Consider the following 26,509-nt stretch of genomic DNA (forward strand, 5'->3'; position numbering starts at 1 on the left):
CAAAATTATAGAATGTTTGAAATGACTACAGTTTCTGTCTCTGACTCAGCTGCGTAATTTCTCTGTGTACCTGATTAGTAGACATGAAGCTGTGTTACTTCTGTCACAACTTCACTAAAGCTTTACACTCCTTTCTTGTTCTGTATGCATCCCCAGATGCTAGCTTCTCTTCTAACTTTATGCCTCATGGCATTATATTTTTGTCATATGGATATTATTAAAATGTTCTGTCTCTATATTAAGGCACCTCTCTCCTGGTTTGTTTGCTTTTCCATTTATTTCAGTGGTTGACACACTTGGGAATCATGAAATCATTCACTTTGTAAATATCTTCCAGCAAATCTTATAATCTGTCTCCTTTCACTGGGATAAACCAATGTCACTGATGTTTAAAGACCCTCAATTATTTGATCTTAAATATGTCTCGTGGGCTAAGACTCATAATTAGCATTGATCAATTTGCCATATCTTTTCAGTTTATATATGTGGGCATGATCTGGAGCTGGAATGAAGGATTGTAGCTCTATTTGGGCCAAATAATTTGGTGACAATAATTTTGGTGAAAGGTGTAACCAGAATTACTGTATTAGCCTTCACCTCACTGTGTCTTTTCCCATAACCATTTGCTGTTACTGTGATATGGCCATTGAAGCCTGATACTTGCAAGCAGTGTCTTGCACCTACATGGTGTCCCAGGGAAATCAGTGTAGCTTTACACGTGAGCAGGCAGAAAAATTTTCATGATTACATGTCATTCATTTCATTATCATCTCAAATACAGTGCCTGCTGCTCTGAATTGACTGCCTGTAACCATTCCAAAAATGCTGATCACTCCTAAGTTTAAATATCATCACTTCCAAAAAATAGCGAAATTAGTTGTAACATATTAAGACTAAGCAATCAGGTTTTGTGTGTTTCTGTTTCTTTAGGAAGATGACCATATATTGATATCTCAAATTGATTCCCATGATAGAGGATACATTTGGTGATCTATAATATTCTGGCACTACCCTCAGTTTCTCCTTAATTCAATTTTATTGTATTTTTCCTTTATTAAATTGTTGCTTCCTTATGCCTGTCTCAATCTTACCAAAGCAATCAGCACTTGTTGCTGGTTCAATACTTCCTTCAGTCATCTACTATAGGAGTTATGGTATAACTTCTCCAGCCCAGGAGGTTAATTTGACTTCAATAATTTCAGCTTGTAAGGGACTTGTTCTTCTGAGATTGCTAATGGCCTTCATTTTTTATTTGTACTTCCCAGAAACTTTGGCTCCAGAAACTTGCCTCTAGACTCCCCTACGAAAAGTATAGGGAAGAACACATAATTATCCAGCTGATTACATGAAATCATTTTCCACCAAATATACAGTGGTTTCCTTTGTCCATCTTTTCCTCCATTTATCTTCAAAGAGCCTTTTCAGTCATTTCTATTCAGATCTCCAGTGAGTTCTCTATCCTCTATCGGTAATTTCTGATGTTCTGACTCAGTATGACTCTCTCTCTCAGTATGACTCCTTCTTGTCATTGTTCCCCCTCTACATATCCTCATGCATGAGCATTTAGAGTGATACACTGTCATCCAAGTTCAGGACATGTTTTCTTTGAGACCTTTGTTCACCTTTTCAGTACAGAGCCATACAAAAAGGCTACATATTTTTAGCTCGAATTATCTTCATTTTAGATTAAAAGATAACAAATAGAGGAACAAAAGCAGTGTCACCATTAGAGAGTACACAGAGTGCATTTAGACTGTAACATGCTGCGCTTGCCCTGAAAGCATATGAATAGAAAATAGAATAAAGAGAAAATTGACTGTAACTAGTGACACACCTTATATACTGTAAAAATGCCATCAAATTAAGGTTAAGTTCTGAGTGGTACTAAAGTTCATAGAATCAAATCTACACATTAGCTCCACAGAGACTGTAAGTAGATTTATGTTTCCACTAAAACCTGCACAGAGTAAAGGAGGTGATTAGCCATTATAAACATTTACATTTTTTCATGTCTTTATCCTCCTGTCCTCAACCCTGAACTTATTCCCCCGGGAAACTATTTGTGAAACGTTTGTTTGGGGGGTGTGGAGGGGGAAAGTAAAAAAAAAAAAAGAATAATAATAATTTAGGCCTGTCTTTAGAAATGAAAAAGGAATCATGCTGATTTCATCTTGGCCAGAGTCATGAACCTGCTGGAGCCATGGGCTCAAATTCAGGTCAGCAGTGTGGCATTCATGCTGAACTACACGCACACATTTAATTGCCAATGAAATATTTAGAACAGACAAAGCAAAATGCGTAGGAAAAAAATTTAGAAAGTACACTCTGCTGCTTTGCGGAAAAATGTCTTTGTCTAAAGGTAAAGGACTATGTTTCAGTCTTTACTATTTTAAACTAGCGAACTCAGGTGCTGCTAGGAAAATGGCTATACATGGAGCCCAAGACCCATCTGCGAAGCTGAATGATTGTTCAAGTATTTATCCCAAGCTGAGCTTTCTCAGGTGAAAGCGGCTGCTGTGGCTGCAAGATAGACATGCCCTTCTTCACCAAGACAGCCAGCACAATACATTACATGTCCATGCCATTTTAAGGAGAGAAATGTACAGATATAAACTGCTATACATATTCACTGCATCTTACTCACTTCTAGAGCTCGGAGGTCATAAAAGTTTTTTAGGGCCTCTACAAGCTATGAACTAGATGTCTGCCATAGAACAGGTGTTACTGAATCCACCCCCAGCTAAGTTTTTCCCTCTACTGTGTAAAAATCTCTCCTTCATGTTCCCATCACTTTTCTTTTGTTGTTTTTAGAGGATGGAATGGGTCTATACGAATAATGATGTTAAAATATTGGAGAGCCTCGTAATGGTTCTGTGTAGCTGCTACTTACACAAAACCTCCTTTTCTTGGTCAGAGAAGTAGAAGCTAAGCTGTCACTTTTAATTGTCATATCTGTAGTTTCTGACTCAAGACCCAGTCCACATCATTCAAGTGCCCAGGTTTTCAATGGGAGCAGAAGGCCGTCAGCAATTTCAAGAATAGACCTGATATTGCCTACTGTCTCACACAGTTTGGACATATTTTCATTCACCCTCTTGTTCTGGGCTTCAGGAAGGGGCTTGCTAACTCTTAAAATGCCCTCTCCATGTTCTTGTGCTCCATTCACTCCTATCACGTTATAAAGTTCTGAAGACATAGCAAATAAAGATGTAGTTTGCCTCTCTCTAAGAAGAATGTCACCCTGTCATCCCCCCATTATTACAGCAACAAAGCACGGGCATGAAGATGATGAATTCAGTTGCTGAAGTTAGGGCCTGATTATCACAGTGTATGAGTCCTTACTTTGAAAAGAGTCCAAGTGAATTCTGTGAGAATAATCATAAGATCAAGGTTCGTGCATTAAATAAATTGTATAATTAGGTACTTACTGAAAAGTTATTATAGAAATTTATTTATAGAAATAAATGTATACATATTTCTCTCAATCAAGCATTCAGTCTTTAGCTCGTTCCCACTGTTTTCTTTGTACACACACTTTTCTTAGTACACAAAAAGAATTTCATGCTAAATATTTACTTCAAAACAAAGGCATTTCATTAACATTGGTCCTTTCTTCAGATTAGAAAAGAAATTTAGAAATTAAATGTTACTGATTGATCATATATTGCTTAGGAAGTGTAAGCTGAAAATGACTGTACCACACAGTGTTTTTTTCAAGTGAACACTAGCACAGTGTATTTGAACTGAGAAGCGTAATTTGAGTGTCCTTCCTTGGCAGAAAATCATTCCCTTCTCAACATGCCACCCTGGCAGCCTTTGCAGCAGTGTACATTTCGGTGAGTAACCAACTCTGTTCATTTTCATGTATACAAGACAAAAGTCACAAAGTCAGTTGCTGTATATTGTGAAGTGATGTGTTGCCTGGATATCCTGGCTGGATGTAAGTTTTTATCCTCCCAGTTTGAAAGCAAAATAAAACTACTAACAGCTAAAATAAAACCAGCTCTATTAAGAATACAGAAAAGATTCAGCTGCTTCCCATCCTTTGTTAAGAAGCAACAAAAAGTGTAATGTTAAAGTATATTTGATGCCTCATATTATTCACATATAAAATGCAGTGCTTATCTGTCTTACAAGGTGATATTTTAACTTACCATTCAAATTAACCTCTATGTGTTCTGCCTTCTCTTTATTGCTGTCTTCACTTGACTCGCTGCTTTTAAACTTGAGGCATTAAGGAACAAACATTATGTGGTGTAGTTGCATTTGACCTCAATAGAATTGCAGCATGGATGAACTGGCACAGTCACTCCCAGAGGCTTCCAAGGTGCTACTGCAAAGCAAGTGAATAAATACCATCAGTAACTAGTAGGGAATTGTAGGACATACTGCAGCAATCACAGCTGATTTTCCACATCTGACCAACGACATTTCTTCAGTATGGGCTACAATGTTTGTATGAGTGACTGCTTACTTGAAGTTTTTTTTAAAAAAAAAAGTAATTCCATCACTCATGCTGTAAAAATCAGAGGAAAACAGTAACAACCAGTTAATCAAATTAGATAATGGAATTGTGCATGTACTCGGAGCTTGCCAGTATTTATTCTGCCAAGGGAAACGCCAAAATTTGGAATAATGCTGATGAACCACCTCCACTTAATTTTTGTGACCTCCCTGACATCATGGTCCCCAGTTGAGAAATGGCTCTCTAAAGCATCTGGTGGTAGCTTTTGTTAGAACAGGTTATTGCTTTCATCTGGCATGACATCTGGCTTCTGTATTTCAGAAGTGGTGTCTCCTTAGTCACATTTTACAGAATATTTAGGCTCTGACTGTGAACAGTATTTAGGCATAAAATCCTTATCCTAATTGATGTCAATAAGCAACACTGCCTATGTTTTTGGAAATCCATTCCTTGAGATTTCAGATCTTCCTACAGTAAGTGAGCGAATTTTAACAGGGCTGTAAAATAAAATTAAACTGATTATTTGCAATATTACTGTGTAATAGTGATCTAAGTGTGAAAGAAACATTGAACGCGAGAAATTAATAGCCTCTTAAGTCAATTTAAGTTTCTTCAACTGCTTCTTCATTTCTTTCTTTTTTCAAGATGTACTTCAATTCTACATTAACAGACTCCTCAAAACTTCTGAAACCACTCCTGGTCTTTGCTTTTATCATCTGTGGAATTATATGTGGTCTGACTCGTATCACCCAGTATAAGAATCATCCAGTTGATGTTTACTGTGGCTTTCTCATAGGAGGAGGAATTGCTCTCTATTTGGTAAATATAATATTGGTAAATGTAGTTAAATTTTAGCGAATAAAACTGATAAGGCTGTAATAAGAGTACTGATATTTTTTATGAAAACCTTTCATCATGGTCACATGTCATAATTAAAAATATAGTCAAAATGTGTTGAAGATGATGATGGTAGGGGTAATCACTTTAAAAATAAACAGGAAAAAGCAAATATGTATTTCAATTTAAAGTACCATAACAGTACAAAAAGTGGTATCATCTGGTATTGTACACAGAAACAGCTCTGACATTATGTGCTTCATTAAATACTTAAAGATACTCATATTTTCTACTCCACACTTACTTACAAGCATAATGCAAGCAAATTATTGTATTAATTGGTATTTGTTGCCATCCTGAGTTTATATGGCCAACGTTAGCTTTATGATCTCAAAAAAATGGTTGAATTAATATGCAGCAACTCAGCTGAGTAAATTGCTGAACCTGCAAGAAATCAAAGGCAATATTACACCCTTGTGATTCTTTGGAGCTCTTGGGGAAATGATGCAGGGGAAATAGGGCGCCCAAGCCAGGTTTTTCCTATGCTTTTCCTCTGTACTGGGTTGAAACAGATGGAGCGTCTTGGAAGGGTCCTGTAAGGGAGTATGTAGGATAGGCCTGTTTGTATCTGTCAGTAGGAAGCTCATCAAGCATTTGCTTTTGCTTGCTGCTCTCAGTATGACTCCAACATGACTGCTGCTGCCCTAGCTTTTCAGCACAGTGTCAACCCAGGTGCCTGTGAGCAATCAGGAACTTCTGCTGAACAACATTTTTGCTCCAGTGTGGGCAGGTGAACAGAAGAGTCTTAACAGCCAGTGGGATGTTTTTGACCCCCGAGAAGCCAATGATGAATTTTAGTATAATACTAAAATAATTTCATATCCTATCCCTCTTTTTTCCAAGATAAGATAATCTAAGGTACATGCAAATAGTCTACAGAGGTGACCGGGGGAAAAATGGCTTTCACAGTGGCAGAAGAAACAGCAACCAGCGTAGATAATAGAAACCCCACAAGCTACTGAAGTCAGTTTCTATGATTGCACTGTGAGCAGAAGGGCACTCTGTTGAGAATATTATTTCAAATGATTAAGCTGTTGTAGACTCTCATAAATGGAGCTGTTGTTCCCATGTTTGAAATCCACAAACAAATATGCTCTTTGTTAGGTCTTTTCCATATACTGTTGCATGACAACATACATCAGAGAGTACATTGTCCTGGATACCCAGTAGTCAGTAAATCTGCCCTGAAAACTACACAGCAATAAGAAGAAGAGGAGGGGAAATAACGTGAAACTACAAATAACTCTGAAAGGAGTGAAAAGAACAAGTATCCTAAGTGATTGAGTCAGGCGTTTGACCCTTTCATGGAATATTCTCTCTCAGTGGAGTCTTTTTAAAATGCATTTTACAGTGAGTCTGTTGAATAAGAAAATACTGTATAACTAAATCTTGTTACAGTTCTGCACAGCTTGGAAAGCAATTGATTTAAAGTTGATAAATTGTTCTATCATGTAGATATTGTATTACACGGTTATTATGCAGTAGAAAGGGCAGAATCACAGACCAGAGAACAAGTCAAGCTGTAACAATATTCAGGAAATCAGAGCAGACAGTAGTGTAGCTGTGAAATAGCTTTGCCTGGAAGACTGCAAATATTTATTTTGTTAATTTCGTAACAAAACATTCTTTCTTCAGCTGTATCTGTTGCTTTATAAAATGAAGAAAACTGAAGGAGGCTAAAACTTCTCCTCAACTATTTATTGCCATGAACTATGTGCCCTAGTTATCCTACTGAGACTACTTCATACATATCTAGATGTACCAGATTGAGGACAGAATTTGGAATAAGGATATACTGGTGAGGAAAGGAAAGTGAGCATACCCTGTCAGTTAAGCTGGACTAATTCTATCACTCAATATTCATTTAAAGGCAGAAGAATATAATTAAAATACCTTAAACTGTCTCTTTTTTTCCATAACTGATTGTTGATGCTTCTGCTCAAATATCAGGGCCTGTATGCTGTGGGGAACTTCTTACCAAGCGACGAGAATGTGTTTCAGCCAAATTTTCACAGAGAACCTCTAAGATCTTTGACAGACCTCAGTCAAGATGCCAACAGAATCCTGCCAGGTAAAAATGGTAGCAGCAGTGATGGCATTGTCTCTCACCGTACAGAAAGTATCCTGAATAGAAATCACAGAGATTCAGGGTCTCTGACTAATATCAAGAGAGCAAATGCTGATGTAGAAATAATAACACCACGAAGCCCAATGGGAAAGGAAAATATGGTTACTTTCAGCAACACTTTGCCAAGAGTCAACACACCATCCTTGGAAGATGCAGCAAGACGAAATGCAACAATACATGCATCAATGGATTCTGCCCGTTCCAAACAGCTGCTTTCCCAGTGGAAGAACAAGAATGAAAGTCGAAAGTTGTCACTGCAAGTAATAGAGACTGAATCTGGCCAGTCACCGCCACGGGCTATCGAAATGAGGTCAAGCTCAGAACCTTCCAGAGTGGGTGTAAATGGTGATCATCATGGCCCAACGAGCCAATACCTGAAAATTCAACCTGGCAGCGTACCAGGTTGTAACAACTCAGGTCTTTCTGGTGGGCCAAGGGTCTCTATTCAGTCACGTCCAGGCTCATCCCAGCTAGTGCATATTCCTGAAGAGACTCAGGAGAACGTGAACACATCGCCCAAAAGTAGTTCAGCTAGAGCTAAATGGCTGAAAGCTGCTGAGAAGAGTGTTGCATGTAGAAGCAATAGCCAGCCAAGAATCATGCAAGTAATAGCCATGTCTAAGCAGCAAGGAGTGCTTCAGGGCAGTCCAAAGAGCTCAGAGGGAAGCACAGTCACCTGTACAGGAGCCATCAGATATAAAACCTTGACAGACCATGAGCCAAGTAGCATTGTCAGAGTTGAGGCCCATCCAGAAAATAACAGACCTGTAATTCAGATGCCATCAGAAGGTGAAGGAAGTGGGTCATGGAAATGGAAAGGTCCTGAAAAAGTCACCCTTCGTCAGACATATGAGCTAAATGATCTTAACAGAGACTCTGAGAGCTGTGACTCCTTAAAAGACAGTTATGGGTCAGGTGACAGGAAAAGGAGCAACATAGATAACAGTGAGCATCACCATCATGGAATCACTACGATAAGAGTCACGCCAGTGGAGGGAAGTGAGATTGGCTCAGAGACTCTGTCCATTTCTTCTAGCCGGGACTCAACACTTCGAAGAAAAGGTAACATCATTTTAATCCCTGAGAGAGGGAGCAGTCCAGAGAACACCAGAAACATCTTCTATAAAGGCACATCCCCCACACGAGCATACAAGGAATGAGAGGAGACATATCAGCTGGTCCGTACCACCACAAAGTAAACACATCTTGACACAGGTTCTGCTCTCTTTGTTTTGAGCTGATACTTACCTTTGTAAGTATTTGGCTGATGTGCCAAATTATTGACCAGCAGCCCAACTGTTGTTGAACACTGCTGATGTGCAATGTGCATGAGCCTGTGGAAAGCATGTGGTGGGGGGAAAAGCACAATGCCAGAACCTAATTAATGTGAAACATTTTCATGCAACTTGTTTCTTCAGACTCAAAACATTTATCTGAGGATGATGATGTCAATCAAAACAATCGTCTTGAACACAGACACTTTATTTCCTGAATGTGCCAACCTTTTATTTTATTTATATTTGTGTCCAAAATTGACTGAATTTTTCACAGCAAAGGCTGTATCAGTGGTATATATTCACCTTTGCAGAATTTGCACCAAATCTTTAATACAGGATGGTGCTGATGATAACTTTACATGTTTTGAAAAATTGCATACTTATTTAGACTCTACAAACACATGACATATTGATGTGCAATTACTTTAAAAGTAATATTGCTAATAATATGATGATGCTGGCTGCATTCATTTAGTGTAGGAAATATTTACAGCTTTGTTATAGTGGATCTGTCACATTCAAAGATTGCAAAGGTTTTGTGTAGTTCTTTAAGATGTCTACTGCAACAAAAAATGTGTGGGTGACATTCCATTAGAATGGAATAACTATCTACTTTGAATAGTTTCGCTGCTACTGCTCAATTTGTTTAAGAACAGGTGCTACTAATGAAGAGGCTGCTTCTTAGTGGGCTAACTTGTAGAATTGTTTTAAATTATGTTTTTTAAGGGGTCTTTTAAAGTACTACAAGTAATTCAGATTTTACATTTTTAAACCTCTTATTCTATCCTTCAGCAACCCTTCCATTTTTCTATCAGTTTTTAACCATATAATGCAGGACACCAATAACTGCAAGATGTGCAAACGTGAAGGGTGAGCCATGAGTAAATAAAAGGCCACTTTCCTGACCAGCTTCCAAGGAGACAGTAATTAATATCATAGCTCACACTTAGAAGCAGTCATTCACCTCACTCGCTTAGTATGCCACAAGAACAATCACAAGTTTCATCCCAATCACCATCATTTAGGGGATTTATGCTTCACTTTAAAAATGGAATGCCTTGGTATTGTAGAATCACTGAATGAGTGTTGCATTGTGCCACTACTACTGCTCACCTTCCTTGAGACACCCTCCAGAGCCTTCTTAAGCATTATATTTTTTCCCACCACTGCCACTTAAAAATACGGAGGGTCTCTGCTCCTGAGAGAACACGGTTTATTTTAGTAAATTGAGCTTCAAATATAACAAAAGAACTTGCCTGCTAAAAATCTCCACTGCCAAAAATTGTTGAAAGGATAAGCTCTGAAAGGAGCAAGCATAGCATGTCCTGGGCACACTAGAAGAAATGCCTCATTACATTTGTCTCTGACTTAAATAACTTAAACATGAAGGAAGCCAGGGGCAGTGCTCGCCCAGTGCAGCTCCTCATTCTCTCCTAGATTATTTGCACCTGAAAGAGAACTGCTATCAGACACCTCCCAGCTCCTCTGCTAGGAAGGGGAGGGAACAGCTTAGCAGTCCCCTCACTGAGTAGGTAGTAGCAATCAGGTTTGTTCTCTGGCTTCTTGAGAGGGGTGATTTGCTCTAAGTCCTCTTCTGATTTAGGGTATCAGAGAACCAGATACATAGTACATAGTCAGAACCTGTCTACAGACCCTACCAACAGAACTCTGAGGAAAAGCCCACCCTACCCCAGCCAAGTAGCAGGTAGAAGAAAGAATCATCCCATGCCAAGAAGATAAATAGCACAACACACACAGAGACAAAAAAAAAAACCCACAACAAAAAAACCCCAAAAAACCCCACCAAAAAAAACCCACAAAAAAACCTCAAAACCAAAACAAAATCCCAAACCCAACCCCAATCCTAAGTAATTTGACAAGAGGATGGTGTTCGCTAATCTGTGTAGAAGAAGGGATTCCGAGTCAATGGAAAGCTTTATATACCTTCCCAGTTATAAGCCAGGTGCTCCAGGCTTAGCTGGGTACTGTTAGCCAACCCTGTCACACAATGCTTCCCTCACCTGCCCATCACCCAGTGCTGTGGAAGAGTATTGGTGCTTAAGGAAATGACCACACTCTTCCTGCTAGTAATAAAAGACAACCCCACCATGCATTTGATGATTGGGAGGAAGTATTCTGCAGGTTACATACAAGAAGCTAACCAGTAGGGTTGCAGCATATTGTGTATGTTAAAGGCACAGTATGTTGAAGACATTTTAAGGCACATTAGCTGGGAAAAATAATCATAGATACCGGGGGGGGGGGGAGGGGGAGAGTAATTTTTTAGAATTATGTTCTCAGACTCTAGTCAGACTCTAGTATTTACAAGTCGGGATTTGTTTTGTCTTTTTAAAAGGATGAATCTTTAGTCCTTGGTATTTAATATCAGATTTTGTACAAGGTTCCTAGGAATTACAGACACTTGGACTGTCATGAACAAAACCCTTTGAATTTAGTTTAGTCTAGGTACATGATAAAGCAGGTAGGATTAGCTTTAAAGGAATGGGTAAGACACAATCACTGTTGCCCTATCAATGCAGGGAAATAAGATGCAATCATTTGTTAGTTTGTAAGTGCAGGGGAAAAGAACATAAGTAGATGAACCTGGAAATAATGGAAAATCAAAATGGAGAATAATGGCAATAAAGCAAAGATTAGAAAATGTTCCCTCTGGCAATTTAGCTGTTTTGGAAACAGCAGGATTCCTGGTGGGAGTGTTTGTTCTTTATTCCTTGGTTTTAGTCAGATATATATTGGCATATGTGTTGCTTTTATTACTCTAAAACTTGCTGCACTATTTCAAGTGCAGTGTGATATTTTTCCTAAGGTTTCCTATTTCTTAACAAAAGATTTTAAAGCTCTTGTGTAATCATTGAAATTTTGTTCTTTACATAAATATTGATATATTCTTTTTTACTCAAAAGTGCCAAAGGCTACTGTTTTTAATAATGGCTTATCAAATTATATTACATTAGAGAGCAGAAATGTAATAATATATACATTGGAACTCAGACCTCTGCATGTATATTTGATAAGGAGCCTTTTGTAAAATTACTCTTTGTTTACATTCCACTGATACCTTAATTTAAAATTAATCAAATAAATTGACAGGTGACATCTTCTTAGTGTTCTGATTTTCTTACTTGCTAACAGGCACGAATTTCTTTGTTAGGCTGTGCTTTATTGAGAACAGAAAATACTCAAAAATAAAATATGTTTTTCAATGAGAATTCTCTATATAAAGTATTGTGTTTAATAAAATGTTATGCAATGTTTTCAAATGGAAAAGAATTTGTAAATTGCTATAAATGTATTTTGTTAAATAAGTACAGATCAATGCTACTGTGTGAGTTTATTGTGCTAACATCATGAAAATAAAGATAAAATTCCTCATTGATGTTCAGTCATCTTTGTGGTGAAGCAAAGTCTCATTCCCCCCCAAACTATTTTCAATATTAGGTATCTCATGACATGTCGAAGTGGTCATCAGTGGGAAACCTCAAAGGCTTGCGTAGGTTTAAGAAGTTATGAGGAACAGTGTCGAAACAAGCTTGTCTCTATCCAAAAAACATTTTACAAAAAAAGAAAGCAGTGAATTGGGAACTTTAGGCCATGTGAGGACATGTCTGCTAGATCATTCTGCAGGACTGGCTGCATTGCCAAGTCCCTAATGCCTCTAAACCACCTTGTTAGTGTTGGGTTGAGCTGCCGGACACGGTGAGGCCCACCTTGGATTTGTGAATGAGAACAGGGCAGATATCAGGAGCAAACCTGAGAGGAAGGGCTCTCCCCAGGGGAAGAAGTTAGGATGCAGGAGTCATCAGGTGACATACACCCTTTGCTGGCAACACGTAGCATGCTGTCAAAAACACTGTCTTATCTAGAAACCACACAAGGTATGTCACAGCAAACACTGTCTCCCAGCCTGTCTTGAAACACCCTGAAACAGGGCAACAGCCGGGCCCTAAGTGCCTGGGATGGAAGACACTGCTGTAGCTAAGGCATGCACAGACATTGCCAATGGCATAATAAGGACCACAGGGACTAATGGACATTGCCAATGGCATAATAAGGACCACAGGGACTAATGGACATTGCCAATGGCATAATAAGGACCACAGGGACTAATGGACATTGCCAATGGCATAATAAGGACCATGGCAGAAAAGCAAACTGACTCTGAGAAGCTTTCCCACATGTGCCTGGGCCTTTGTGCAGGCTGCCACTTTGTAGTTGCATGTTCTTCTAGCAGGTGACCTGCCTTGGCTGGGGTGGTGGAGGGACTGAGCAGCTCATGGCACTGCTGAGTGGTACAACAACATCATACATGTGCCGTGCTCACAGCGAAGGCATGCTGGGCTTGACTGGTGTTACCCCAAGCTGTGGTGCAGATCTGGATTACATGGCAATCCCTGTCCTAGGATTTTCATGACAATTTAAGATGGGGGCCCTCGGGCAAAAGAGAATCGGAAAACAGTATGTTGACTCTCAGAGAAAGGGAAGCGTACGTACAGTTGTGATAACTGCTCCCTCTGTGGTGACTGAAGGACCTCTCTACTTGTGGCTGGGCCTGGATAATGTCCTGACCCCACTGCATGAGTAGCCAGTTTCAGGAGAGGCCTCTCCTTTGGCCAGCAGCAGATGCTGGTGTGACAGCAGGTTATCTGCTGCAGCAGACGACTGCCTTGAATGAGGCTGCGTGAAGCATGAGGGCTGGGGACCAAGGTTATGGTGTCCCACTCTCTAGGGCACATTTTGGTAGCCTGGGAAAGCTACAAGCAGCGATGGCCCAGATATGGCTCAGAGAGACCCTGGGAAGGAATGCATGAGAGTAAAATAGATCCCGCTAGGGTATGACTTTGCTGAAAGCTGATGTCTAATACAAATCTGATGAGTTCTCCTCTGGGAATTGCTCCTTTCATGGACTACAAAGGGGCCTAGATAATTAGTTCCAACATTTTAAAAGGCACATCTTAAACATCTAAAGTTAGGCTAAAAATGAAGTCCCCCTCTGAAGGGTACCTTTGACATAGACGTTATATTATAAAATTTGATCTAAGATGATAAATTACTGACAAACCTTGTCTTATTCTCTAGACCATTCCAGCTACAGCAACACTGTCACTAAATTAAGAGAGCTCACTGTGATCCAGATTGATGACTATCTAATCATGCAAAGGAGTTTTCAAAGGTATGAGTGATTAAACTGAAACTTAAATCTATTTTGTGCTGGATTTTAAAAGAGCTTCTGAGGTCTTGGTATAAGAAGCCACATAAGACAAGATTGTACTGTAATCAGTTTGGTATACATTTATGAAGACCTTTTATGTGACAGATCAGTGCACAGATAATTTGGCAGGAACATTTCAAAGGCATTACAACCCTGGTTCAGAAAATCATGAATAAAACCTCTTCACAAACCTCATAGCACAGAACGTATCAAGCATTGGACAAAACCAAGTGTCTCCATCCTCACATTCAAAATTAAAGTAAGGGAACTCCAGCTGCATACATGTGCATACACACGCACACGTAACACAAAGTTAACGTGTTCAAGCCAGGCTTTAGAAAGAGAAAGCTAAACAGATAATTTAAATCGAGGAACAAATTGTGGCGAGGCTGCAAATACTCTCTCTAAATTTTTTCTGCTTTGCCTGCAGTAATCTCTTCAGGCATTCCAAATATGCATAAAGACATCATTTGGTTATACCTCCCGTAGAAGAAGTATGTTCCTCCAGGGGTTTGCCATAAAGGATAATGAGAAACTTGCACATTCCATGGCTTTACCAGTATATCCCAGCTAAAAAAATAGAGTTAAGATGACAAGTAATCCAGAACTCAAGCAAGTCTGCTCAGACCTAGAAAGCACCTCTTATGTTTGAGAGGGGAAAAAAAAAACCCCAACCTTTTTTTTTCTTTTTTTCTTCCCCCCCCCGAAAAATCTTCCTACCTTCAAAGGCCAACTGTCATTCAGCTTTTTCCAACTGTATTACTTTTCCAGTGATGCTCAGAGAGAAATGAGTCATGGGGATTTGTGGATCTGTCAAGTCTCTGCAGCTACTAAATGATGCATAAGGGAAAGCTCTGCTCTCTCACCAAATCATTCAGAGGAGACTGGAGCATATCTGGGTGCGATGTGATCAACAGAATTTGATTCTTTTCCTATTTCTGTTCTTGCTTCAAATTGAGCTTGTTGATGACAATGTCTGTTCCTACACTGTACTGGGGCCAGAAAACTAGCTCTGCTAAGAGAATAACATCACACAATTGGGAGCAATAGCTTTTCTCATTTTTACTTGTAAAGTATATGACAATATAATCAATGCTTTGCAAACAATAGTATTTGAATTTTCCCTAAAACTAGCTATAATGTTTTTTCAATTAGCACAGTCTATGTTTATCAAATATCTTCAGTATGCTTTCTTTTGGTGTTCTTTCATATACATATTCATGTGATGTTCATTGCCTGAGCTACATAATTCGCCCTGAGGCACAGTCACCCTGGAATTTGTTTGCTTTAGACCAGAAGAGGTGTGGATACTTAGCAGAGTGCCAGGTGTACACTTTTCTTAGCAGAGCATTAGCAGGGGCTGAAAATCTGTTTCCAGGCCCAAAAGACGTATTAGCTAAAACCTCTACATGGTATCAGTTGCAGTCTCCTCTGGTACTTCTCATCTTTCAGTATAGTCTGAGACAATTATCTTCACTCTTATCAGAGTGGAGAGTTTTCACAGAAGTGGTTCCAGCAACCTATATCTCCCAACACTGACAGTGCGCCAGCCTGGCAGGGGAATAGTTGTAGGCTTTGGCCACTTCCAGGTTTTAGTTTCCTGAGAACTACCATGGTTCTGATGCCGAATTAATGCCTTGGTTTATTACCAGAGACAATGAAGTTCCCATTTTTTAATAATGAACAGAAAAATGGAAGAGAAGCATGTGGTTTAAATGATCAAGACAGCTAAGACTTTATATATCACATTCTGCTTGGTAATACAAAATTAAAGTGCTATGAGCTCTGCATGCCTAACAGATTGCAGACTTACCTAATTGCTAAACCAAGGCAGACCATTGGAAAAGGTTTCTTAAAATGCTTTCATTTTTAATGAGGTTAATGAAAGACTCCTCCCTTCGCTAACCTTATCTATGATGCAAGTAAAAGAATTCAGATACAAGTTAGCAAAAAAAAAATCTTATAACTTATCCAAGAAAAGAAAATGAGTCAGGAGAAAGTTATAACAATGGGTCAGGGGAAAGTTGATGGCGCTTTCCAAAATGGAAGATTAAGCAGCACTTAACAAAGCACAAAATCATAATTTGTAAATTCGTACACAATGTTTATCAAGTGGAGTAGACAGATAGCTAGTACAATCAGTGCTTTCTTAATCCCTCTTCAATTATTCATCAAATAATTGAAGACTGGGTCACTGTAAAACAATTAATTTCCTCCATAATTAAGATACAAAATGTGCCTAGTTTACAAAGCCCCCCCCGAGCTCTTGTCATTGGGAGGGGGCAGAGGAGGAACCAAAGGAATGGATGAAAGCATATTTTAAATCATCTGTGAAGTGACAGAAAAGCTACATGAATACTTCATGAGATTCAAGATTAAAAATTTGGAAAATTACAACAAGGAAGAAGAGTAGCTTATGGCAGCTCATGGCTTAGACAGGTGCACTCTTCGCTGGGTAAAAAACTGGCTGGACAGTTAGGCCCAGAGAGTTGTGGTGAATGAAGTTAAATCCAGTTGGCAGCTGGTCACGAGCAGTGTTCCCCAGGGCTCAGTTTTGGGGCCGGTCCTGTTCAAGATCTTTATCAATGATCTGAATGAGGGGATTGAGTGCTGCCTCAGTAAGTTTGCAGACGACACCAAGCTGGGAGTGTTGATCTGCTGGAGGGTAGGAAGGCTCTGCAGAGGGACCTGGACAGATTGGATCGATGGGCCGAGGCCAAATGTATGAGATTCAACAAGGCCAAGTATCGGGTCCCGCACTTGGGTCACAACAACCCCAGGCAACGCTACAGGCTTGGGGAAGAGCGGCTGGAAATCTGCCCAGAGGAAAAGGACCTGGGGGTGCTGGTTGACAGCCGGCTGAACATGAGCCAGCAGTGTGCCCAGGTGGCCAAGAAGGCCAATGGCATCCTGGCCTGTATCAGAAACAGTGTGGCCAGCAGGAGCAGAGAGGTGATCGTGCCCCTGTACTCGGCACTGGTGAGGCCGCACCTCGAATACTGTGTTCAGTTTTGGGCCCCTCACTACAGGAAGGACATTGAGGTGCTGGAGCGTGTCCAGAGAAGGGCAAGGAAGCTGGTGAAGAGTCTGGAGAACAAGTCTTATGAGCAGCAGCTGAGGGAACTGGGACTATTCAGCCTGGAGAAGAGGAGGCTGAGGGGAGACCTCATTGTGCTCTACAACTACCTGAAAGGAGGTTGTAGCGAGGTGGGTGTTGGTCTCTTCTCCCAAGTAACTAGCAATAGGACAAGAGCAAATAGCCTCAAGTTAGGCCAAGGGAGGTTTAGGTTGGATATTAAGAAAAATTTCTTTACTGAAAGAATGGTCAAGCATTGGAACAGGCTGCCCAGGGAAGTAGTTTAGTCACCAACCACTTTATTTAAAGTATGTAAAAGACGTGTAGATGTGGCGCTTAGGGACACGGTTTAGTGGGCATGGTGGTGTTGGGCTGACAGTTGGACACGATGATCTTAGAGGTCTTTTTCAACCTTAATGATTCTATGATTCCCTAATTCAACACTGGACATGGAACTAACACAACTGAAATACTTCAGAACTCGTGGGAGGAGCATATTGCCAGGTCAAGCTCACAGAGTGGATTTTTAGCAAGGATGGCGGAGTTGGGCAGTAGCAGTTGTGTGCCATTAAGCAGTGTTAGACCTGCTTAACGGTTTGTTGTTATAATGAAAAACCTGTAGAGAGACATGGCAAAAGATCTGCTGCCATAGAAACAAGTGTAGCTGCTAGATATACTGCATCATTGCTACACTAAGGACAAACCATGGATCAGCAGTATACCATGAACTGCATCTAACTTGCTTTGTTCAATAAGAATTTAAAATCTGAAACAGATACATGATGATTCATTATTTTATGTAAAACAACATAGCTGCACAGACTTGTCATACTTTCTAACAGGACTTAATAACTAGTGGAAAACTGGAGATGAAAAACCCTAAAAAATTAAGGATTAAATATCATTCAGAAACTTTAATCTGATGTCCAGAGTGCTTTGCATCCTCAGAAAAATGAAAAAAGCTATAGTGCCTGATCCTTCATTTCTTATGCAGGCAATACCCCTATAGCAGTTACAGGGTGCTTTACTTGTGCAGTTTTTGCACCTATTTCCCACAGAATGAAGTTCAAATTCCATATTTCTAATGCAAGACCATGTCTCCTATTCTAATCGATGGTACTTTCTTATGTACATAAGGAATCCAACTGCCACAACCACACACTAGAACACTGCACATCTCATCTTCTGTTATAGCCAGTCTTGTACCAGTCTTGTAAAGACCTACCAGCCTGTTTCACCTAAAGTGCAACTGCTTTATGTGGAATCAATGATCTCTGTGAACAAATAAAAACAAGCCACTGTCTAAATCACTGCAGAAACTGAACTTTAAAGTTTACTTTCAGAAAAAATTATAATCACAGCAGTTCAAGGCTGAAATGTTATTTCTGTGTAGTCAGTACCTATAGTGAAGTGCAAATGTATTTCTGCTTTAAAATTATGGCACCATGCAGCATTAGATTATCCAGACAGTTTAGCATTGATACATAGCTGATACACTGAATTCTGAGCCCACCTGATTCTCACTTCCTTAAAAGGATTTGACTACATGAAAGAAATTAGTAGTATAATAACTTACAGGGAGAGATGTAATATCAGTTATGTGTATTATATTTAAGGCACAAAGATGACATTTGGTAGATTTTATAATCTCCTGCATCTGTATTAATCTTTACTGAGTACTGCCAGTTCCTGGTAGAATTCTGATGATATCACTTAAATGGGAAAAAAATGATGTTTGAAAATTATTCAGTTTTGCTCTCATCTGTGAGACGAAAATAAATGTTGTGTTCCGTTCAAATGCACTCCTACATGGATTTCACTGCATAATGATACTCAGTGGCAGCAGCTTACACAGTAATGCTGCTTTGTATTAAAAAGCATGAATTGACCTTATGTAAACTGCAGTAATTGTTTCCTGCATTAATGAAAAGATCTTTCATCTTTCCAGAACAGGAAATTCAATTGAATTAAGAAGCTATTAATCCAGAAGTTCAGATATTTGCAATGTTTACACATCTCTGGTGCCAATACCATCGAACAACCTATGCAAGCAGAAGCCTCTGGATATGAGTATCACAGATCTATCATGTTAAGCATAAAAGTGTTGAAAGTACTTTCCATCTACATCTTTTTAAGAAGACATATACTTTCCAAATATGGAAGCAATACATAGTTTTAGACGTTTTGCTGAGCATGTAGTTGATTCTGGTGACACTTCACCTTGCTGAGAAAAGGACTGCCTTTTGGCTCAGCAGTGTTGGTCTCTGGGAACGTATTATGCCACATCTCTGTTGACTACGTTGTCTCTCCATTGAACGCAAAGTTCAAATCTATGAGTCTTCTGCTCCTAACTGCCTGAAAGGAGTCTTAAGAAAGAAAACTCTTCCGTTTGGGTTGGCCTTGTTTTACTCCTTGAGAGTGCTTGGTATATACCAGAGTAATGAGTGCTAATTAAGAGGGTGAGACAAAAGGACAGAAAATTTGTATATTGTATGCTGTTTCTTTTCAAACTGTCATCTACATCACCTTAAAAAAAAGGTGGCTCTTGGGACAGTGAAGACCCAGTTATAATGAACAAGATCCTTTAACTATCACAGTGGATGTTAAAAATTTCTGCAATTCCGTATGTTAGCTAACATAATCACTCAGTGTTTTCAGGATCTGAATTCCACTGAGTTGACTGGAACCAGATAAATCTGGGGGAAATGTCAATTCAACCCAAGATTAAATAACCTCATATCTTGAAATCTAACAGCGAATCTTCTAGCTGCTGCTACCACTTACAGCTCTGCCCAGGTAAGCAATCCTGACATGACATAATGTCAAAACATAGAACACATGGACACATATATGATTGATGGGTGGATTAAATTAATTTTTAAAAGATTAAAAAATAAAAAGAAACATTCCCTTGAAATGACCAGAATTATTTGATAACTGCCAGTAAGAAACCAAATGCACTATCCTTACTATGACTATGTAGAACACATGGATTCACACAGGCTCAGCACAGCCCCGGCTCTCCTTGTTCCAGCATAAGTAGTCTGTGTGAGGCTTTACACTTTGAAAATTGTTAGCAATAAGAGCCTGGGAAATGACAAACGTGGGGTAGTAGTGGCAGGGGTCAGTGATTAACCAGCATGGAAATTGCTGACAAGCAAGAGAACAAGGACAAGAGGGGAACACAACAAGGTCTGGAAACCTTTCCTGTCTTCAGTTTCTTCCATTCTCCTTTAATGCTCTTAGAAAAGTGGAAATCCAGGTATTTTTTAAATATTATACTATCTAGCACTCCTCACCATAGCCCTGATGCCATGTCCTACTACCCTCCCTTCTTTTCTCACAAAAACTACAACTCCATAAAATAGGTTGTGTTTACCCATTTCGTCCTTTTACCGTATCATTACTTTTCTTTTTCGTTAGATGGCAGATATTCTGGGAAGCACAATCTCTCCCTGTGTTTGTCATTACACAGTGAGAAAGATAGTGATTGTAACCTATATAGATGGCCGTACGTCAAAAAGTGAACCTAGAGGCTAATCTCTGCCAAGCATTTATGTGCTAGCAGTCAGAACACCAGGAAAGGTACTGCATAACCCAACATACAGCCCATTGAGACAGTATTGGGCCCTACTGTATTGGCAGTATGAATCACTGGCAGCTTTATGCCTCTTTGTCTACAGAAACAAAGCTGACTGACACATACTTCTGGCAGGCTGATACTGCTTCAAGGTACCTATTTTTAATGTTCTCCATACCTTCTCTCCCTACTAAGAAAGGACAAAAAGATTTTACAGAAGGGAAGTGCAAATAATGTGCAGTACCATCACATGGAGCTTTCAAAAGAGGAGAGTGTCTTCCAAAGCAGATCAAATAATCAGCACTAACAAAACCATCAATGCAAGCAGGGGCTAATTATTAACCCACACTAACAAATGAAAGCAGCAGCATTTCAGCTCTCCCCTTAGTGTTAAAATTCAAAACGAGAAATGTTCTAGCTGGAACCTAGCAAATGTCCTAACCCTCTCCCTCACCAGTATGTCTTTCCTGCCCATCAAATCCAATTAACTGACAGGCAATTTGTATGAGCCTTTGTACTATGTAAGCTCCAGTAATTCCTTCTTTTAGAAAGCCTTCATTCCTGCTAACTGTAAGAGGTGAAAAAATGTGTCTGTGTGTAGCGAACAAGTAAATTTGGCAGAAAGCAACCCATCAACTCCTATTAGCACTACTCTTGGGTATGGCTGCTGGGATGGGCCAATGGCCATAACTAGCCTCTTTCTCATCATTTTACTTAACCTCTTGAGAGATAGTGATGAGATCTTATTGGGCCAATTATCATCTAAGTCTTGTCAGACTATTTTATCTCAGACTCAGCCAAGATTGTTTGGACAGACGAAGATATGGAGCTAAAAAATACTGAGAATGACACATTTTATGACATGAATTGGTCATTTCTTCAAGTAAGAGGAAGGATTATTTCTCTCTTACCATTTCCCTAGCAACAGAGAAAATGCGGGGTTCTTTTTCATTTATAGAAGAGCCTTGATTTCAGGATTGCCAGAAAATAGAAGCATCTGCTTGTAACCAAGGCATTTTCTGAATAGCACAGGACTTTCAGTTAAAACCCTAAGAGCTTTTTAGACCTTACGTCTTATTATAGCAACTATTTCAGATAAAAGGAAATTACAAAGTCTGAGGTATGGGAAGGCTTTCATCACACCATGTAGTGCTTATATTATAATCCCTCCCTAGGAGAGAACTTGCTTGACAAATACTGTAAATAGGAGCCTGCGTAAGAGGATAAATAATTATTCATCTGCTGATAAATTCTGACAGATCATCTTTCCTATGCAACTTGAGTGAAAGACATAATCAGAAAGTCCTTGATCTGTTAATGGGCAAATAGCACTCTAAATCCAAACTACCTTGAAAAATAGTGAAAGCTTTAAAATGTTACTTTATATTTTTCTCTTTGTCAGTGAGGTAGTATCACTGAACTCTAAGCATCATATTGACATAGGACTGTGGGGTTTTTGTTTGTGTGTATGTTTTTTTACTTTTGCACCCTATTAATGTTCAGTAGAGTAATTTTCATTCCCACTAAATTCAGCCTAAGTTCTCAAGCATTGCTTTTTGTCAGGGAGGCTGGCCACTCTCTCAATTGAGAGAAAAGGTTAAAATGAATCATAATTAATTCATTAAATTAATATATGAAAACCAAAATTTCTTATCAACTGCTACACTTATTCTTTAGTCAGAGTCGTCGTGTCCATTTCAAGTGGACAAGCAGGTAATATTGGAGAAAAAAGCAAAAAAATTCTGCAACCTCCAACTATAATCCCATTATGTAATGATTGCTGGAATCTCCAAACTAAGAATTTCAGATAGTCTCATTGCTTATAAAGACTGAAGAATTTTTAGGCAAGCCACTCGGATGACTATACAAGTATATGTCATTAAATAGAACCTAGGAATGGAAACAGATACAGTCTCCAAGCTTCTTTACTTCTGTCCTGCCAATTTGCAGGGAGAGAAGGTGACTAGTGCTGAAGATGAATGAAAGAAGTATTTCTCCTTTTCCGCCAGACCAATTATTTTTAGAATCACTGTGCTGCTGACAGTTTGGGGCCTGCTATGATAGCAGATCTGAACAATCAGAATAACACACCTCTAGTGTACAAAAGGGTAATGATTTTTAAGAGATTTAAAAATACATGAATGCATAACAACCTGTCTTCCAAAAATCTTCCACTGAATCCATGGGGAGGGAAAAAAGTAACAAAGGTTTTAACCATGCGATATGGCCACATTTTTCAGATATTTATAGATATTTTGTGGAACAGCTTAGGCGTTTGGTTTTCTTTTTTTCCATTTTTGCCCATGAAATGAAACATTTAAAATAAAATTATAATAGTTCATATTCAAAATGAACCCTCCATGCCAGATCTCTGAAGAATAATGATGCTAAAAATAAAACGTTACCAGGGAAACTGAATGGAACAGAAATTAGCAATAGGGCCTGATCTAAAACCACTGAAATAAATGTGAACAGGATCAAACTACACTGAAGAAAATAAATGTGTTCCAGAATTTCTTCCTTTCACATTTTAGTGGCTTCTGTTCCATGTTTGTTAAGAAATCAGTTTGAGCTGAAATAACATATAACCTTTCAAAAATACAGGTTCCTAAGACTCACTGTGCTGGGTACTGTGAATTCAGCAACAGGAGCTTTTGCATGGGCATTTTTAAGAGGACTCTGGCCCATTTTTGCTCCCTTGTCCTTTAAGGCTACAGACTAGAAACAGGAAATAGACTTCAAATGAGGAAATACTAGGAAAGAGCAGAGAAGGAGACAATATAGCTGACTGCATGGGAAATCTGCAAGGCACATCTTAGCCTGAACTTCACCTTGTGGAAGAAACGTGACAACAGGTGGCAGGCACAGGTAACAGGTGGCATCCCAGAATGACAAAGGAGAATACACGGCTGGCTGATAGAGGAAATCTAGATCAATCTGATAGCTGAAGTTTTCCCTGCCCACAGCAGGCGGGGTGGACTAGATGACCTTTAAAGGTCCCTTCCAATGCAAACTATTATATGATTCTATGATTCCATGAAAGGGACCAATTGGTTGGATAACTGGCACAGCAAGAATGCAGAAAAAGAAGTTACTTCGTGGGAAGGAGGAAGGAGAGTGAAGTCCAAGTTCCAGTGCTCAGGATGAGGCAGCACTGCAAAGGAAATTCATTTGTAAAATGGTCTGTGTTTCCACATAAATATAAAGAAAGTAACAAGGATAAAAAGACAAACTGGCTCAATTTGCTCTCAGAACTAAAAGGTATTGTCCCTGAGAACATTATTTGCCAACTTATTTTTGTGTCATTCACAGCTGCTGTTATTAATTACTTGGCTAATACTTCCTGGTCCTGGGGCCATAAGGCCATAACTCTGCTGTTTTGGAGAGGGAGAACATGAAAAATCCCATCGAATAAAATCCATCTCACTGTGTTCCATCAGTAACAGAAAGGCATAGCTGAATGCTAATACTCTCAGGACCCCTAAAACTGTATTGTTACAGCACTAGGCCAAACATACACATCTCATGCAAAAGAAGTGGATTTTGTTAAAATCCCCATCATTGTCTTATGACAAAGCCAAAAGCCCAGATGCAATCTTTGTACAGGAACCACTCCACTAGCAGCCTAACAGACCAAATATTTGTACATGCAAGTAACATTATTGCAATCCATGGGAATTCTTATATAATTATGCCCACACTAATATGATCAAGATTCTGTAATTTTACTCCTGACAGAGACCTGTTCTTGGATGCCATATTACTGCCTATAACTGGTTAGTTCTGTCTTCTTATTCAGTACTAAGCTTTCGTAGTGGTGTTTTGTTTTCCAGTGCAAAGAGTTTCTTACCAATTCTGGTTTAACAATCCTTTCTTCCAGTAATATAGGAAATCTCAAGAGTATCTTATTTCACTACAGCTGATGAGGCTACTCTTTACATTCTTTCATGCAAATTTCTTAATTTACTAGCAGGATAGTGGGGAAGGAGAGAGAGGAAAAAATTCCTGTTAGGCAATTCAGCATTTCCTATTAAATCAAGAATGAGGTAGATTCTACTCTTGTTTACATTAACACAATCACACTGACGTGTAGAGGGCTTTGTATAGGCAAAGGCAGAGGAATACTTCAGCCATAAATATATTACTGTTAAAGTGACAAGCATGATTTTGCCAAAGTAGTTTGCCTGAGGACTTGTAGAGGAGTTAAATCACCCATGTCTTCAGTGAAGAGAAGCAGGTACCAAATTATTTCTTAAATACACTTTCAAACTCAAAACAGGACTTTTTTCATGTAGATTTGCGGTAAGGTTTATTTTAAAGTGAGGGAGAATATTGACATCTACAAAGCTGAAATAGATTTCCCATCCGTTTCTTCAGAAGCTGTTTTATCTTCAAAGGCTGTTTTATCTCTGTGTTCCAAATTCCCTGTTCCAAAGCCAATCTCCCATTTAAGATTCAGTCCTGGACTTCCATATAAAGTTATTGCAATTATTGCAATTACAATCCTTCAACAGCAAAAGCTTTACTCTGTTAGTATCTCTAGTTATAAAACAAAACCAAAATACAGTTCCTGGCATGGCTTTTTCAACTGTCTGAATGTCCTCATACAGGGGGGTCAACAAGACTCTCAATATCTGCTTAGCACCAACTGGCTACAAGAGGTCTCCAAGCCTGGCCTGCACTGAACTGATTTCCCCCTTAGCATAAGAGCTAATAACTTGAGACAGTTTTACATAACTAAAATTTCATCTGTTCTTTCACTTATATTAGCAACTCTTCCACCTTATGTTTCTAAACTCCTTCTGAGAAAGTCAAAAGGTGGAAAATTATTCAGGATACATTTCATTAAGAGTCTAGATACTCTAATTTCAGCATACAGATACACACATTGATAAGGAGTATAGAGTCACCTACCACAAAGTAAAAAAACCAAACTTGTCTATTTCTGAATAGGTTAGTCTGCTGCTATAAAATAGCCAATTAACTATTTTCAGACAGAAGACGTTACTTCAGGATTAAATTATTTACAGAGAAGTGCAACGACTCTAGACTTGACATCTCCATCCCACATTTGCTAATTTTAGCACCAATCTCAAACTTATTTCCTCACTTCACCCAAACTTCACTGTGGTATTGGTATCAGACATCTCTGCCACAATATCCATTTCTACTCAGTGATGGCAGAAAGGCTGCCCTATTTGTGCTATTGCTCCCCAGCTGAAGAAATCTTAATGTCTACATCCTCCTTCAAAAGAGCGAAAACTTAATGCTTACCAAAGTAACTACCTAAATACCTGTCTGCCCTTGAGGAGCACAGTGTAAAATTCCTCTGCATCCCTAGGCTTGTTCTAGATAAACCCTAGAAATAAAAATACCGAAAAAACGGGCACACTGCCTGATAGGAGCACACTGCCACATATGAAAGCAGACGAATTCCACATAGCAATGTCTATAGCACATTGCATCTTCAAAGCACTGGTGTAGCATAATTATTTGATCCTTGCAGCACAGTGGTGAGCTAAAAAAGGATCATTATACCACTATATACATCATATATACATAATAAACAAGAAGAGCAAGCTATGAGACTTGCTGTTTACAGGGTCTTCTCAGATTTAGTTTCTCTTCTACAGTTCAGAGGCTTACCTCTCACACAGGTGTAATGTAGGCTGTACTTGGTATAATCGTTTAAAAAAAAAATCCTGTACTACTGGCCACACAGTGACTTCCTGCCACTGAACCCCACAGTCTGAGTTGTCTTATTTCCTCACCATTTAGGAACTTAGTGCCATGCTTTTTCAAGCCATTACTCATCAACTTAATGGTGGTTTTCACTCTCCCAATTAAAAAAAAAAA

The 26,509-nt window shown here is 39.1% G+C and overlaps 2 protein-coding genes across 3 annotated transcripts in view; one reads left to right on the top strand and one right to left on the bottom strand.

The window, feature by feature from the left end:
- The window catches only part of PLPPR4 (phospholipid phosphatase related 4), a 34,296-nt gene extending 22,090 nt beyond the window's left edge, over positions 1-12,206 (top strand). Inside the window, exons 5-7 of the mRNA XM_075156381.1 lie at positions 3,779-3,836; positions 5,111-5,284; positions 7,313-12,206. Coding sequence (XP_075012482.1) covers positions 3,779-3,836; positions 5,111-5,284; positions 7,313-8,650 — 1,570 coding nt within the window. The 3' untranslated portion in view covers positions 8,651-12,206. The remainder of the gene's footprint in view (positions 1-3,778; positions 3,837-5,110; positions 5,285-7,312) is intronic.
- The window catches only part of PLPPR5 (phospholipid phosphatase related 5), a 206,582-nt gene that overhangs the window by 130,395 nt on the left and 49,678 nt on the right, over positions 1-26,509 (bottom strand). Inside the window, exons 1-2 of one of the 2 annotated variants that reach the window (XM_075156380.1) lie at positions 7,256-7,454; positions 4,155-4,333 (exon numbers count right to left, since the gene is read on the bottom strand). The gene's annotated coding sequence lies outside the window, so the exon portion shown is untranslated. Of the gene's footprint in view, positions 1-4,154; positions 4,334-7,255; positions 7,455-26,509 lie in introns of those variants that run through there. The other variant, XM_075156378.1, reaches the window with a different exon arrangement.

Source organism: Calonectris borealis, chromosome 8 (genome assembly GCF_964195595.1).
Source record: "Calonectris borealis chromosome 8, bCalBor7.hap1.2, whole genome shotgun sequence".
Lineage (NCBI taxonomy): Eukaryota > Metazoa > Chordata > Aves > Procellariiformes > Procellariidae > Calonectris > Calonectris borealis.